The 17502-nt window shown below is 55.6% G+C and overlaps 1 protein-coding gene across 1 annotated transcript; it reads right to left on the reverse strand.

Annotated features, from left to right (window-relative positions):
- Positions 1 to 6173: 6173 nt before the first annotated feature.
- KRP23_2513 (uncharacterized protein) lies at positions 6174 to 8720 on the reverse strand (the record flags this gene model as incomplete). Its single annotated transcript, XM_067887260.1, has 1 exon — positions 6174 to 8720. One exon carries the CDS (start codon positions 8718 to 8720, stop codon positions 6174 to 6176), a length of 2547 nt encoding a protein of 848 aa, XP_067749863.1.
- Positions 8721 to 17502: the final 8782 nt, after the last annotated feature.

Raw genomic sequence — 17502 nt, forward strand, 5'->3', positions numbered from 1 at the left:
TGTCTTAGTGTACGTCGGCCCGGAACTGAGAACCAAGAACCAAGATAAACAACAATGTATGACTTCCCTGATTGATGAAGAACCTGTACAGCCCGAGCGTTGGTCTTCGGATCGTCCGAGACCGCCTTCGCCTGCAGACCCTGGAGGTCCGACTGAATTTCGGTTGGATCCGGGAGAGCGGTATGGCTGGTGGGCCGATCACGATCCAGAAGAGGGAAGGCGTCAAGTTGCCACGGTTCATGGTGCAGTCAACAACTTCAGGGTGCAGGTCCTTCTGGACACCGGTGCGACTGTGAGTATGATCAGCTTTGACCTTGCGCGTAGGCTCAAGCTGAAGATCAACTCCGGAAAGCAGATCAAGGTGTCTGGACTCGGGGGTGTATCGACATACATCTCCGCGAGCACAGAAGTGAAGTTGACTCTGGGACATCGAGTGGTGTATGTCTCGGAGTTTTGGGTCGCGAATATTGGAGAAGACGTTCATGATCTTCTGGGCATGGATTTCATGCTTCGAGCTGGAGTACGGTTGTGCATTCGGGAAGGACTCATGGTCCTCCCAGATGAGGAGACAGTGCTCATGTACGGTGACGTCATACGCAAACACCAAGGGATAGACCTACCGGTCTGCCCTCTCGAGAGTTTGTACTTACGTCCCGGAGAGAGCACCACGGTTCGGATCCGCTATGGTCAGGCCAATCCCTGGCGAGACGTAGTTTGGGCCGGACGCGGTGACCGGTGGGTCACTCAGATCATCTATGGAGCCAAGTCATGGGCTACTGGAGTCAAGGTGGTGAACATCTCGAATCGAGATCTTTTGATGGATCTCCGAATGCCGATCGCCCGGATTGTGGAAAAGGATAGCTTCCCGAGCCCTGGCCATTTTGTGCGGCCCGGATCGAGACGCTATCAGGAGTGGCAGCAACTGGTCTACGAGAATACTGTTTCACAGCAGGCCAAGTTGCGGGCCAGACGTTTCGAGCAGATGATGTGGGACGCTCAGCCACCCGCAGTCCAGACGCACGAGTATAAGTGGCCGACCAAGTTGTTGCTCAAGCCTGCAACCCCGACCGGACAAGTTCGGATGGTGCAGCTCCAGAACAAACCTCGACCGTTGTTGATCACGATTTCCGAGCAGCCCGAGATGGACACTTCCGAATAAACGTGGTCACCCAAATCCGCCAAGGTTGGCTCACCCGCTAGGACCTCCCGGAAGAGTGTACGTAAGAAACCACCTGAACAAGGAGCCGACCGAATGGACAAGCCCAAACCGACGATCCACTCATCCGATGAAGTTCGAGGCGAGGCTGTCCTTACAGCGGTTCCGGGCGATCAATCGGAGACGGTGGTCCCAAGTGAACCTAATGTGGAGGATCCCGGCCCGGAATGGTCGAGTTCAGCTACGGCAAGCACGCCAGATCGGTTGCTCAAACAAGAGTATGAACGGTGCATGCGAATGAATGCTGAGGATCTCGACCTGGAACCGGCAGTGTACATTCACGAAGGCAGTGAACTACTGGCGCAGCTGCGCGACCAACTAGCGATGCTTCCTGAATTGCAAGATCTGACTCCGCATTGCGATATCAACAAGGCCGACGTGGGAGAACCTGGCGTCACGACAGAAGTTCAGGATCGCAAGCTTCGGAATATCCTGAAACATCATCGGCCCATTTTCCTAGGTGACGGTAATGCGGCTCCCGCGCCTGCGCGCGGAGTCGTGTGCGACCTAGATGTAGGTGACGCCAAACCAGTGACTCAACGTCCCCGTTCAGTTGCACCTCATGTAGCAATCAAGGTGTACGAGCTTCTGAAGAAGCTGCTTGAGACCAGATTGATCGAGCACTCTGAATCGCCGTGGGCATCCCCGATCGTGATTGTTCTAAAGAAGAACGGCTTGGATATCCGGATGTGTATCGACTACCGAATTGTCAACGGATTCATTCGGCTCTCCAATTACCCTCTCCCGCTGATCGATGACCTTCTGATTGGGTTCGAGCGAGCGATGTGGTTTATGAGCCTAGATATGGCCAGTGGATTCTGGGCAGTCCGGATGACGGAGCGAGCCAAGCTCATCTCGGCGTTCGTGTGCCCCTTCGGACATTTCCAGTGGGTGCGGATGCCTTTCGGGTTGAAGAATGCTCCGCTGGTCTATCAGCACATGATCAACAACTGCCTGTGGGGATTCGTTCGGCTATCTCCCGAAGAAGAAGCTTTGGTGGATCAAGACGTCTTGGACTACCTGAAACTGGATCCTTACGAACCTCGAGACGTTACTCTGGAATGTACATGCGCTGATCCGGAGTGCCCGAACCACGGCTCTCAGTTGCCTGCGTTGACGGAGCAGATGACTGTCTTTAAGCGCAATATCCCGGCGCCGTCCCAAATGGGACCGGTCCTGGGGCGCAGCTCTTACATCGATGACATTGCGCACGGAGCGCCAACTTGGGATGAACTGTGTAACGATCTGAATGCGCTGCTCTATCGGCTGCGTTATTGGAGCATCTCCGTGAGTCTGCCGAAGAGCGAATTCGGGAAGCAGACTATCCCCTACCTCTCGCATGAGATTGGTGCTGAAGGCATCCGGGCCACCCCGAAGATAGCCAAAGGCATTGAGAGTCTCCCGTTCCCGACCACCCTGAAGGGAGTTCAGTCGTTCTTGGGTAGCCTCAATTACTACCACAAGTTCATCGAGGATTTCCCGGTGGTAGCCGCCGTTCTGTACGAGCTGACCGATGAGCAGGTTCAGGCCGGGCGAGATCTCGCTCGAGCTAAGGAGGCTTTCGCTATCCTGAAAAGAAAGATTGTTTCGACGCCGATGCTGCGTCATCCGGACCGGACGAAGCCGTTCGTGATCATTCCGCATGCCAACCAGTGGGCAGCTTGCGCTGTCCTCGGACAAGAGCACGGTGGTCGCATTCAGCCTGTTCGATTCACGGGGCGCGTCCTGAATGAAGCCGAACTTCGGTACCACATCGCGGAGAAAGAAGTCATCGCAGAAAAGCGGGTGCTCCGGGTGTTCCGAACGCTTCTCGAAGGATGTCCCCTGGTGGTGTACACCAGGTACTCCGTTCTCAAATGGGTCATCAAGTCCAAGACCGCTGATGGGCGTACGGTGCCTTGGGGCGTCGCGCTCTCGCATTACGACTTGGAGATCCGGAAGGTCCAGCGTGATGAAGATGGACTCGCCGCCATCCTGGGTGCTGGCATCACTCCGAGAGAGCACTTAGATGAAATCGCGGAATCTCTCATCCCCGCCAAGGGGCACATCAAGACGCCTCCGGTAGTGAGCATTGAGATGCTTGAGGCTGGTTGCTCCGGGATTGTCATGAGTTTTGATGGTGCGGCTAAGACCTCCACGCGGCGAGGCAGCTGCGGATGCATCTTGTGGAAACTGCCCGAATGGACCGTCCTGGATGCACGAGGTTTCGTCCTGGATGACGTCACTGTGAACGACGCTGAATACTATGGCCTACTTAAAGGCCTAGACATGGCGTTGGAGAACGATGTTCAGGACCTCGTAGTCGTCGGTGATTCGAGGATTGTCATCCAACAGGTCCAAGGACTTATCAACTGCCACCAGCCGAATTTGCAACGCAGACTGGCTGAGTGTGAAGTCCTGAAGGAGAAGTTCCAGAGGCTTCGGTTAGTACACGTCAAGCGTGATTTCAACCAAGCTGCCGACTACCTGACCTCCAAGACGCTTGTCTTGGGAGAGTCGTGGACCGTTCAGGATGATGATGAGCGAAGACACCTGGAAGTGGTATCTAAGATCCATGAACAGTTGATGAAGCCGCCGGTGTACATTCAGGATGTCAAAAGCAAGGAGGTGAAAGAGGATTCGAGTAACACCCCGAATGATGATCCTGATAACACAGTGGCCGGTCCGGAGTCTGCTCCGCTAACGCCTGCCGCGCGAGTGATGGCTGTCCTAACGAGATCTTCCGCAGCTGAAGCTTCGGAAGAGCGCCCTGCAATGGGCCCACTCGAGTATCAAGCAGAAAGGTGGAGACGGATCAAAGTTCACCAGGAACAAGATGAGTATCTATCTGAGATTGCGGCTTTCCTGAATGGTGATTTGGACCAGTTCTCTCCCAAGCGACTGAGGAAGATTTCCAAGGTTGCTGATTTGTTCGTCTTGGATGAAAGAGGCATACTCTACCGACTTGCTCGGTCAACCCGGGATCGCCCAAGGGACCTCCAGGACGAACCTAGGCTTGTCGTCCCGGATGCACTCCAGGAGGACATGTTGCACTATGCCCACGAAGACTATCAAGGTGGACATCAAGGTGTGACCCGGACCTTCGAGAAGTTGCGGTCCGAGTTTTACTGGTACGGCATGTATGCTCACGTGGAACGGTTCGTGAAAGAATGTGTGGATTGTGCCTCCGGGAAGGGGGCGCCTCCGAATCCCGGACCGTCGCCGGGCAACATCGAGCCAAAACAGCCATTCGAGGTAGTCTCTATGGATTTCGTGACGCACATGCCGAAGTCAGCGCGAGGAAATACTTTCCTCCTCCTGTTTCAGGATGCTTTCTCCGGATACGTCATGTGCCAGCCGATGGCGTCCACAACGGCTCAAGATGTTGCTGAGGCCTACGAAGAGCGGGTGTTCCGGAGTTTTGGAGCATCGTCAATGCTTCGCCATGACCAGGACCCACGTTTCATGAGCGAGGTCTTCACGAGGTTCAGAGAGCTTCTGGGCAGCAAACAGCGTGCCACTCTGGCGTACCGCCCCCAAGCTAATGGTCAGCAGGAACGGTCGGTTCAGACTGTCATGCGAAGTGTCAAAGCTTACGTCGCCGAAGCGGATCAGACTGATTGGGATGACCACGCAGAGCGACTCATGTTCGCTCTGAATACGTCATTTGACGCAACCCGCCTAGATACACCGTTTTACCTGGTGCATGGTTGGGACGCTCGGGGTACGGTGTCTTCAATGCTCGGGCCTAAACCCTCCAGCCTTCCTGAACGTACGGCTTACGAGTGGCGCCGGAAGTTCCAGCGTGACTACAGTTATGCCCAAGCATGCGCCGAAGATCTTCAGAAGATGGCTAAGCGAGCTCGCTCGGACGAGCAGACACGCAAGTGGCGTGAACTTTCGGAGAGGCTCAAGGCTGGTTTCGAGCAGGGCGATGCTGTGTGGTTGTATATCCCACGCGTGCAGCCCGGACTGAGCAGGAAGTTGGCTCACATGTGGCACGGACCGTTCCGGATCGATGAGATTCGGGATGACTTTCGCGTGAAGCTCAAGGTGGACGGCACGGGTTATCGTGTGAACCCCTGGGTACACGTGAGCCGACTCAAGCAACGTGCAATTTTCCCGAAGCGACCCACGGAAGAGCTCGATCTGGACGAAGATGATGATTTCGACGCAGCACTTCTGCCCGAAGATAGCTGGGAGCCGGACAACACGAGTGGCGAGTTCGAGGTGGAAAAGATCATAGATCTGCGCTGGGTGAAGCGGACACGAACGTCTCGACGCATCCGGGAATACCTCCTCAAGTGGAAGGGGTATCGCGATCCGGAGTGGATTCCCGTCCATCAACTGAACTGCGGAGCATTGTTGTATGAGTTCAACCAGAGTGCAAGAGCCAAGGCTCGTTTCCAGGCTATGCAAGCCGGAGATGACCATCCCAGGCTCTAGCCGTCCCGAATGGGATCAACTTGAATGAACCAGACCGATGCAAGTGTGAAGCGACGGAGCCGTTTTTCTCTTCAAAGTGCTACGCTGTGAAAAAGTTGTTCAGGATGCCGCCCATCTAAAGAATCTGAGGGAGTCGCAGCCATCCTGAATCATGACGAGTGTGAGTGGAGATCGCGGAGAGTCATAATACTTTTCGAATCGTGGACATGTGGAGTGATGAAATGGTGGATAAGTGAAAGAAGACTCGAACGATCAGGTTTGCATGCAAAGGTTCTAGTTGATTGGAGTTAGGGAGGCCTAGATGAAAACATGCAACGCTGAACTGCCTTTTACCGTACTCCTACTCGGCCATTCGGGCTGAGTCGCTCTCACGAGTGTTCGGCGGAGATCAGGACAATGCGGCGGTCTTCCGGACGCACCAGCCGATTGCGAAGCTTCTCGGGCAAGTGCTCGACACGCTTCGCATCCGAAGTGCACGCGTTCCATTGCGCGCGCGCGGGTTCGTGTTTGTCGATCCGTGCGAGCTGTTCCTTCAGGGTGTACGGCTTCCCATCGCCTTCTTCTGAGATGCGTGCATGAACACCCAGGAACAACACTTGGCAGGATACGTCCAGACGCCAGGCTCCTCAAGGAACGTTTCGGGAAGACCTTCATTGACCACGTCGTTCAGCACTAGCTGATACTCCCTCTTGGCCGTGTCGCAGAGTTTCTTGCGTTCGGCAACCAGTACATCAGTCGCGCTATCCCGTTCGGTTGGCACGAAGTACCAGTGACCGACGAGCCAGAAGGCCTTGCGGTGTTTCTTCATCGCGGCGACGATCCGACTCAACGCACCCTGGACAAACACCGAATTGGTGTCAATCCGGGAGTGCATGATCAGGAACTTGGAGCGCTTGTCGAACATGGTGTCCCAGGGCTTGTCGGCGTATACCGCCTGAAAAGCTGCTAGGTCCCAACGTTCGCGGACCACGGTGATCACCTCTGGGACGGACAAGTTCGGGATGTAATCCGGAAAGCCTGATGTCTGGTCCACCGCATTCGCGGTGCCCGGGAAGAACTTGATCAGGACACCGTGGTGGCGCCAAGAAGTCACGCCACGCCCCGGTGTTTCGATCACCCAGAGCTCGTCACCAGACAGCTCGGAGTAAGACTTCCGAGCGAGCAAGGACTTCGTGCGTTCCTGAGCGGGCCGACGCTTCTTCGCCGGCGGAGCAACGACTTGTCCGGAGGTCCCAGCCGCGGACGCCCCGGAGTCTGACGTCACGGAGCGACGACGCTTGGCAGCCCGAGGTGGCGTGGTGCGACGGCTCGATCCGGCATCCGAGACGTTCGAATCGAAAGTCTCATCCCGATCGTCGTCGCCATCATTGCCACCCACATCCGAGAACAGAGCTTCATTGAGCTCACGAGCCTCATCCAGGCGGGACGTCTGAAGGTCGCCCCAACGCTCCGGAACGCTGGCGCTGTCCTTGGTCTCTTCGAGAAGAGCTTCGGCTTTCTTGAAATACCAGCTCGGAACGTACTTGGTCCAGGGCGTCGAGTCCAGCTCATGCCAGTACATCATCCGGAAGAGCATGGACTCCAGCGAGCGAGAATCGAACCGCGGGTGCACCACGTTGTCGCCCTTGGCTAGTTCGAGAGCGTCGTCATAGTCCAGCCCGGATTGCATGACCAACTGAATGTCGGTACGCAGCTTGGACCAGATTACTGGCAAGTCCCTGAGAGAGTCCATTGTCTCCCGAACCGTCCGGACCGGAGCTTCACGCGGATCCCGAGCATCCTCCTCGTTTGGAGCCCACGGATCGGGACGCATCTGGAATACCAAAGTGGCCCTCTTCGCGAACTTGGATCCCGAAGTCTTGCCGCGAGGATACTTAACCGGAGTGTGCGGGGGGCTAGAAGCTGAATGCGTGAGGTCGAGAGGCTTGTCCTTCGAGCCACCGCTGTCTGCATTTGAGCCGCCGTCACCCTTTTCTTCTTCATCCGTGTCGCCATCATGGTCAAACACGTACGGGCCGGAGTCCGCCCCGAAGTCATCAGCCGCGTTGACCAGAATCTGGGTGGCCCATGCATCCGGGACCGGCTGGTTGTCCTTGGCCAATTCGAGCAGCCCTTTCAAGCGCCCCCAGTTGCCAGCAACCCGAGTCTTGCCACGGTTCAGGAAGTTCATGACCCGGGGGACGTTGAGCGAGCCAGCCCGAAGGCGTCGGTCGAGCGCGCGGACGTGGTCTTCGAGATCCTCGACCTTGCGCTGCAGCTCGTCATTGCGCGCCTGAAGGGCATCCTCTTGGTGCTTGTGTTCAAGAGCGGCACGCTTGAAGTCACGATCGTGGATCTTGGCTTCTTGGTCCATCTTTTCGCGGGCGGAGGCGAACATCTTCTCGAAGTATGCTTGTTGCAGCCCGAATTGACGCTTGACCTCCCGTAGTTCGGAGTCTGCGTTAAGTAGCTGCTGACTGGTCGTCTTGCCATCGGACTTGAGCTGCGCTTCGGCCCGGTCCAGACGATCCAGAGCGCGACGAAACATCGTGACCATCCAGAAGACGCGACGTGCCAGGTCCTGGCTACCATACAGACGCACGAGCGACGCCAACTCGCGCTTCGCGCCCGGTCTTTCTAGGAAAGTGCGAAATTCCTCGGGAGTCCAATCAGAGTCTTGCGGGACGAGGAAATCACGATCCACTTGTGCATCCGGGGCGACGCGCCGCACGATCTCCCGTACGTGAGCTTCGGAGAGGCCCTCGACGCCGATCAACGCTTCGAGGCCACCGAAGCCGTCACATGTGAAGCTGTCCTCCAGGATATCTTGAGCCGTCGCCGGAACACCGACAAACTTAACATCTGGGATGCGGACGCTAGAAGGAGCGTCGAAGCGCGCTGGAGGGAACTGGCCGGCCATCGCGGGCTGAGCAGCAAGCGCAGCCTGCGCGGAGTCCCGGAGCTGATCCAGCTCAGCCTGGAAGATGTGTTGCGCCGCGAACTTGTGCAGCGCACGCAGGGAAGCGGTCCCGAGCGGCTCGCCGGCGGTGGGCGCAGGCAAGTTTGCCGACACCTCGTCCCGAATGTGCCTGCCGCCCATGCCATCTCCACCCGTGTTGTCGGACTTGTCGCCGGACGCATGCGCCGAATCGGGCTTGTCGTCAGCCGTGTCGCCAGGCTTGTCGTGCTCCTCGGTGACATCGTCGCCGCCGCCTTCGCCGCCGCTTTCGCCGGAAGCTGGACCGTGGCCATGCGCACCACCTCCCCCGCCTGAAGCGCCATCCCCATCTGGAGGGTCGTCTGAAGGCTGTGCAGGACTGCGCGGAGGCGTGCCACCAGTTGGCGCCCGGTTGTTGGCAGGCTCGGCGTCGCTCATGAGTTGCCGGAGAGTGAGAAATTTGCGTTGTGAACGCGCTTTCCTCGGGCGAATAAGTTTGGATACGCCAGTTGGATTTCGGACGGGACGGAGAAAGTTCGAAAACTTGGGAAGAGGCGTTGAAGGCCCACCATTCGGGTTGGCTGCCCATTCAGGACGACTCCGCTCGTGTGGTCTGGTCATGATCTGTCACTTCGAGAGCAAGTTTCTCAGTGAGAGACCGTGATCCAGAGGGGCGGTTGACACGAGGCGATCTTGAGTTTCTCGTTCGCAGCTGCGCCATCCGGTCTGTACCCATCAGAATCAAGTGGGAGAGAAGATGATCCGGGATACAGCCACGTGCGTCACCCGAGTGACTGGCTTTCTAGAGACTGCAGCCAAGGCCGAGCAACCTGGACCCGTACAGGCCCCTGATGAGTACGTACATCCTGAATGAACCACCCAAGTCCGAGCCTGGAACGACTGTGTAGCGATGAACCTGGAAGGAGAGCCGAGTGATGAAGGCACAAGATGGCAGAAGCCTATACCTCCGAAGGCGTGAAGGAAAGCGAGATCCGAGCTCGCAGAGCTCGTATAACCCGAGTTGGCGACGGACATCCCGAAGCGACGAGGACATCCCGAATGATCAAGTGACTTCCTGAATGAATCGACATCCCGGATGAAGTTGAAGCTGCGTGGCTCTCAGCCAATCAGCGAGTGACACGGCGTCCGACCAGCTGGCCAGGGGGTCAGTTTCAAGGTGTGCCCGGAGAAACGCAATGCCGGTCCCACCGTCGGGATGGGCCGTGCTGCAGATCCCCATACAAACCGCAAGTGAGTCCAAGGGACCCCAAAGATATCAGCGTCGACATGTGATGTGTGCTCCGCTCCAGAGCCCGACGTGACGTTCGACGTGCAACCTACCATACTAAGACCAAGTCAACCTGAATGCGAGTGCGCGGACACGACGAAGGAGACCGCCAAGAATCCAGTAGACCAAGTCAGACAGAAGAAGAAGATAGTGATAAGAAGAAAACAGAGTTTGTTTTGCGTTGGAAGTGAGAAGTGGTGCCTTGTCGGCCCCCTTGCTTTGAGCGTACTGCGTTGAGGAAGACTGCTGCGACCTATAGCGACTACTACGAGGCTGCGACCCGGGAGCGCTGGCGTATCGGACGACCAAGACCGCACGAAGATCGAGGAACCCGTGCGAAAACTCTCACCTAAGTCTAAGTCCCATTTAGGTGGGGACCAGGAACTCGTATCCCTGGATTGATCCGCCTATTTCATTTGTCAGTTGACTGTGGTTGCTTTAGAGTGACTGCTTTCATTTCATATTCACCTACGATTCGGGAGGTTATTAGCAATCCCCCCTGGATTTTGATAGTAGATTGCTGTGTGGTTCGAAGGAACTTGTATATTTCTCCCATCCGGGAGTGGTGCGCGGAGGCATCCCGAATTTACCTGTATTCGGGACTGTAACTCAGTCGGACAGGCTGTATATTGTGAGTGTATAACAAACTCTGTTGTTGTTTCTGTATTGCTTTTGGTTATATTGGAGAAGGTCTTTGTTCGTGACCCCACTCCCAGCCAAGACACTCCGGACTGTTAGAGTCTGGTAGTCTCTCTACATATCTACGTATCCTGATCGAAGAACATCCCAAAGGTCAAAGCCCGGTCCGTCGAAGATAAACGACACCGATAGGGATTACTTCAAGGTCACACGCCAAATCTCGGGGCAGACACTAGTTGTCTGCATTCGGGATTCTGACCCCGGCATCCGGACGCTCCCTCCTAGAGGAACGGGTACTCCCCGAAGCGTTCGGGTCGTCTGAGTTCTCGAAGCTCGTTCGTCTGCCGGCACGACTGTACACCCTGGACGATAAAGGCGTTCACCCGCCTCGCCTCAGAGACATGCACCGAGTTGTTGATGGCGAACTCCGCCATCGGCAAGCTGTCGCTCCATTGATGGAACGAATGCGCGTAGCTCTTCATGGTGTCAACCAACACGCGGTTGACACGCTCTGTTTGTCCGTCGGTCTGTGGGTGATCCGCAGGCGACATGGACAACTGCGTCCCAAGAAGTGTAAACACTTCTTGCCAGAACCGCGCTGTAAAGCGCGGACCCCGATCCGACACGATGTCGAGTGGTGTCTAAACACCATGTCAACAAACAGACATGCCGTCTGTTTGGCTGTCACCTCGGCTGGTACTGCAGCAAGATGCACCATCTTGCTGAAGCGGTCAACAAAGACCACAATACCAGTCCTCCGCTTGTTGTCTTGCGGAAGACCAAAAACAAAGTCCATTGAAATGGACTGCCAGCACTCCGACGGAGTCGGTAGTGATTGAAGCGGAGCCTGCGAGTTGGGCGCAGGCTTCACACGCTGGCATACCTCGCAGGCACGAACGTACTTGCGTACCCATTTGTACTGGTGACTCCAGTAGAAGTCACGCGTGAGAAGCAAATATGTCTTCTCACGGCCAGGATGTCCCGATGTCGGGGCATCGTGGTACTCGTACGTGATCTTGATCTTCAACTCATGATCATCCGGCACGACAATGCGATCTGCGTTGTCGTCGACTGCGCTGTAAAGCAGCAGACCATTGTGTACACGATAACGGTGTACACGAGCACGAAGGTGTTTGGCCAGCTTCTGACGAGACTTGTCAGAAAGTGTGGAGAAGTACTCCAACAACTGCTTCGCATCCGCATCATGCGCGTGTGCGGCCTTCACGTCATCCAACAAGGACGACGAGGGAATAGTCGGCCTCTTGCACCGTATAACCTGGTCGACGCGAAAGCACGTCGGCCACGACATTCAACCTTCCAGGTTTGTACTCAACCTGGAAGTTGTATTCAGCAAAGAATGACAGCCACCGTGCCATTCTTTGTGATATGTGCGGCGACTTGACCGCCGTACGCAACGATGCGTGGTCGGTGTAGACCACGAATGGTCTACTCCCAAGTAGATACACTCGAAACTTTGCGAGTGCATACTTCATGGCAAGGAGTTCCTTGTCATGTACCGGGTAATTACGCTCAGCTGGCTTCAGCTGACGCGATTGGTAGTAAACCACACGATCACGACCTTCGTGATCGAGTTGCATCAGTGCGCATCCGATCGCGAAATCGGATGCATCGCACACAACGTGGAATGGGCGATCTTGGTCGGACACCGCCAAGATCGGCGCCTCAGTCAAGCCCTGCTTGACCGCTTCGAAGGCCTGCTGACAATCAGCAGTCCATTCCCATGCAGCCTCTTTCTTTAAGAGCTGCGACAGCGGGCGAATCTTGCCCGCGTAGTTGCTCACGTACTTGCACAAGTACGTGGCGAGTCCAAGGAACTGCCGCAGTTCCTTTACGTTTGAAGGCGTAGGCCATTCATTGATCACTCTGACCTTTCCTGGGTCAGGGCGTACGCCGTTCTTCCCCACGAGACACCCAAGTACGGGTATCTCGGTCGCCCCGAAGATACGCTTCTTCAGGTTCGCATAGAGCTTGTGCTTTTGCATGAGCTCAAGTAACTTGCGGAGATGCTCTGTATGCATCTCCACATCCGATCTCCCATTCACAGCCCGGCTGTGAATGAACACGTCGTCGAAATAGCTCGGTGCGAAGTCGCGCACCGAGCGCAACAAGTGCGTGACGCACCTGTTGAACGTCGCTGGGGCGTTCTTCAGCCCCTGCGGCATTACGAGCCACTCCCAGAGCATGCCGCTCGGAGTGCTTACCGCTGTGAGAGGGATATCACTCTCACGCATGAGGATCTGATAGAACCCGTCTCTCAGATCCAGAGTACTGAAGATAGTACTCGAGGTCATCGAATCGATGATCACATCTTTTCGAGGTATCGGCGTCTGTGCCGGTACCGTCGCATCGTTCAGCTTGTTATACGCATGAACGATGCGCCACCCGCCCTGTGGTTTCTTCACACAGAACGTAGGCGCGTTGTGCGGGGACTTCGATTCCCGCACTTGTCCTGCATTGCGACGACTTTCAAAGAAGTCGTTGATTGCCTTGACTTGCTCACGCGGCAGTGGCCACTGTCGCGTGACGCAGTACTTCGTTCCCGGCACGAGATCAATCTCGTGCTGAACACCCTTGTCCTGCGGTAACTCCGCAGGAATGTCGTCCGGGAGTACATCCTTGTACTCACGCAAGACCTTGTAAAAGGGGCTCGCCTTGAGCGAGTCCCAGCCTTGCTCGTCGAAGCGTTCCTTCTTCGACTTCGCGCTGAGGGCGTCCGCGCCCTCATAGATGAGCTGCTTCAGCTCTTCTGCTTCACACGTCATCCTCTCGACGTCCGAGAGGATGCAGATCTCCATCGTGCAGTTCGCGAGCGAAACGCTTCCAGTTTGTGACTGGGAGCGACATCAACTCCGACGCTAACGTCGGAGGATTATTCAGCCTCATCTTCTTGTATTGGAGACCAATACTCGTGCGCGTCAAGACACTCAATGTCTCGATGGTCGTCTCCAAATCCTGTGTCTGCCCGGCAGACACTGCATGTAGCGTCTCGGTCCCTGACCGAGACTTGCGCAGCTTTTCTCGCTTGTGCCGTTCACTTCTCGTGCGGAGCCCGGCTCCGCGAGTTTCTTCTTGTCCAGGCCCGGCCGTGGACAGTTGTTCCTTGTATTCGCCGGCGGGTTTTACCCGCGGGCGCACGCGTTCAAGCCCGGCTGCACGCGAGCTCGCAAGCATTTCCGGTGCGGGACGTTTGCAACCGTCTGCACTGCTTGCAGCGTCGGCTCCCAGAGCCGACGCGCCTTCTTTACCTCGACGCCTAACGGCGGAGTGTCTTTCGACAAATTGTGTGTCGACATTATCTGTCGACACGACCGCGTCGCTCTGGACGCTTCGAGACCCTCTCGAATCCGATTGAATCAGGCCCTGCTGATTCGGTTCACATCTTCTTCCAACGCAGTCGTTGGCGTTCGCTTGGGGTGACCGGAGACAGCCGCATTCCGCGCTGTCTCTGGTGGAGGGCCGCATGCACCACGTGGTGCATGTGCTGCTCCGACAGGGCCATCGCTCTCTGTCGCGCTGCTGCTGCTCCCGAAGCGCACGATCGTGCGCTTCGTCCAGTCGATCACCGGATCATGCCGTGCAAGCCACGGCATGCCCAACACCATATCGAACTTATCGTCCAGTTCCAGGACGATAAGCTCGTCGACGAACTCCTTCTCTTGATAAGAGAAGCGTACGCGTACGATACGCTTCTCGGTTCTAACAACGACACCCGTTGCTAGCCTCACTTCCAATAGACTTCGAGGTGTTTTCACCTCCTCGAAGTCAAGCCTTGGGAGGCTCTGCAGTCGAACAAAGTTGTTTGACGCACCACAGTCCACTAGAGCACGAAGAGACCTCTCTCTCTTCGAGCTTACCTTCAGGATGACAAGGTTCGGCTTGTCATCTTGCTTCTTGCAGTGATATTGACTCTCACTGGGGGCAGCGATCTTCATTGCAGCGTGTCCGATGTCGACACGCTCGACCGCATCACCAGCAGGGCGCCCCGCGCCTGCTGGTCCCTTTAGTTTTTTTATTGCCCGTGACGATACCCAGTATCGCCACGACGGCTCCTCGCCGCGTGCACAGGTGCTGTGCACTCGCGGGCATAGTGACCGATGTTTCCGCAGCGGAAACAACGCACATTCGTTGATCCACGACGCTGCTGGGAACCAGCAGCGGTCGCACTCGAGAGGTCCATTGGTTCGGGACCTCCCGACGGCCTTACCACCGGTCGTGGCATCAGCCGCGGGGCGTTCACATGCAGTTTAGCCTGCCGCAGGCTAAACTCTTCTTGTATTGCGAGCGCAATTGCAGCCTCGAGAGTATTTGGATACTCTCGGAAGAGATAGGTCTTCACAGGCCCATCTCTAAGGCCTTTCATGAACGTGACGACCTTTGTCGCCTCGTCGATCGGGTTGGTCGCGATGTTCGAGACCAAGTACCGTGCCCTTTGGGCGTAAGCATGCACGTCATGCTTGCCCTGTTGCAGATCGAAGAACTCCGCCCTCGATCGGAACTCGTTCTGCGGGGGCTCAAACGCTAGTTTGAGCTCCTCCTTGAAATCCTCGTACGTGCTGAAGCACGTAGGGTTCGTGAGTCGGCGTCCGTACGCCCAACTCCTCGCTCGTCCGCCAAGACATCACATGGCGAACGCAACCTTCGACAACGGGTCGACGATACGTCTAGCCGCAATGGCAGTGTCGACCTCGACAAGCCAACGGAGGAGAGGTTCGCCCTCTCTTCCAACGTAGCTGCTTACGTGGAGTTTCAATGACTCCACGCGCGGTGTGGCCGATGGCGACACCGAAGTTCGAGCAGCGGTTTCACGCTGTTCCTTCACGATGAAACCCAGAGCAACACCGTGTGGCTCCGTCGGTGATAGCGTTCGCAACATCGTTGCTACCGCTGCTTCCCCAATGACTGTTGACAGTCGTTGGAGGGCCTCCCACTCTGGTTCCGACAGGTGGGGGCAGTCTGCACGCGCAAGATGCGTTGCAGACGTGTTTGGGCTACCCACGGACATGTAACTGTCCGAGGGCAGGTTCTCAGCCCCGCGTTCGTATTCCATACGAACGTGTTAGTCGGTCGTTGGACGGACTACAAGGTGCTACCAGGTGTAATGGGTCTGCTTAGACCCACTATTTAAGCTTACACGTGTGCGCACGTGTATGAGGAAGCGTAGGAGTAATTCACTTAAGTTCAGTATACTGAAACCTAGATAAAGGAACCGAACGATAGCTTTGGTGGTAAATGAGAACTGTATTGATTGTAAATGGGGTTTCCTCCTGAAACTGATATTTCTAATGAGAGGTTCTGCCATTGGATGGCTGGCAGAACCCCTATCTATTGAATGACTCTCATTGGTAACAAGGTGTTACTTTCTACCAGTCATATGCCTTTTGCTATGAATGTGGACCACCCTGTGGAGTGGTCACCTGAATGTATCCCTTAGTGCATGTTGCACTAAGGTAGGAGGTGAACCGAATGTGTAGCCCCGCTACATTTCGGCACCACCGCGACACTTACGTTCTTCTGACGCCTCTTCGCAGCTGGAGAATTCTTGTCCAGTTTTGTTCTCGCATCCTCGTGCGCTGCAGCACCCGCTTCTTCGGCAGCTGCAGTGGCTGCACACCGACTCTTAGCTGCTGCCTTCTTCTCTTCCTTCTCCTTGGCCACGCGGGCAGCACTTGGCTTTCGAGGCTTTGCTGCACCTGCATTTCATCCAGTATGAGCTAGTTGTAAGTACTTGCTGTATCATACAACATCAAACATGACATACCTTTACCACTTTTCCCTCGAGGGTTGGTGCTGCTTTTTGCCTTCTTCTTCGCTGTCGTCGATGCCACAGGCTTTGCCTTCCTTTTCGCCGCCCTCGATTCCGTCTCCTTCTCAACACTGTCGACATCCATCTCCTCCACTTCCTCGTCGTCATCATCATCTACTTCGTCGGGATTAAAGTCGCTGTCGTCGTCCTTGGTAGTTCTCGTGACAGCCAGTTTCTTTCCAGAGCCAGCGGACGTCTTCGCGGCAACAGCTCGGCGCTGCTCGGAGACTAGACGCTTCTGGGCCCTAAGGTAAGAAACGTCCTTACCCGTCGGAGGTCTTGCCGGAGGTTTCCAGGTCTTGCGGGGGGCAGTGCGCGGCTCTTCAGCCGCTGATGGCGCCTGGTTGTCGTCCCTGAAGTCAACGTCGGTGTCGCGCTCTCCGGCCAAATAGGCAGCATGTTCCTTCACAAGATGCTGCCGCTCCTCTGGGTTACGACCACCCAGACGTTCCAGAACGCGCTGGTGCTGAGCTCGGGATTCTCGCCGGGCCTTATTCCTCGCCATGCGTCTCCTGCTTTCTTGCGTTCTTTTTATTTTTCTTCAAATGAACACCAGCCATCTACCGATGCCAGTTTCGTTTATGAGCGGTTTATGCCTACCCCTGTGCATTTGCGGGAAAGTCTCGGCTTTGTCAGGATTTGATTAAATTTGAGTTCACTATACTTAGCCGTTTTCCGAGCCAACCCCTATTCAAACATGTTGTACGTACAACATGATTCATGTTGTCAAATACAACGTGTGGGCGTAGGGGGGTTAACCCTTTCGTGAGCCACCTACCTTAACTATACTATACAAAGTTAAGATACTGGTTTGTAGAAGGAGGCAAAATGCCTCCTTTTGAGGTGGTGATGGGCTCTCCAGCTAAGTACGCAGTCAGACAACACGACACCTGTAGTTACATTTTGCGGTAGGGCTCTTGTAAAAGGAGGCATTTTGCCTCCTTTTACGAAGACACGGTACTGCGTCGGCATGTACCTGATTGGGCAGATTCGACTCCTCTTCAGTGATTGGTCCAAACGATCCAATGAAACACCACAAAAACCACGGCCCCCCAACGTAAATTTCCCATCGCATATGGTATCCTTGCATAGACGTGCATCTGCCGGGAGCAATTATGTGGAGCATTTGTCTTTATTAAACTATACCGACCACTCTGAAGGCTGTGCAAACCGCTCATTTCCTGATTTTTTTC

The sequence above is a fragment of the Phytophthora ramorum genome, assembly GCF_020800215.1.
Source record: "Phytophthora ramorum isolate Pr-102 chromosome Unknown Phyram_PR-102_s0002, whole genome shotgun sequence".
Classification (NCBI taxonomy): domain Eukaryota; phylum Oomycota; class Peronosporomycetes; order Peronosporales; family Peronosporaceae; genus Phytophthora; species Phytophthora ramorum.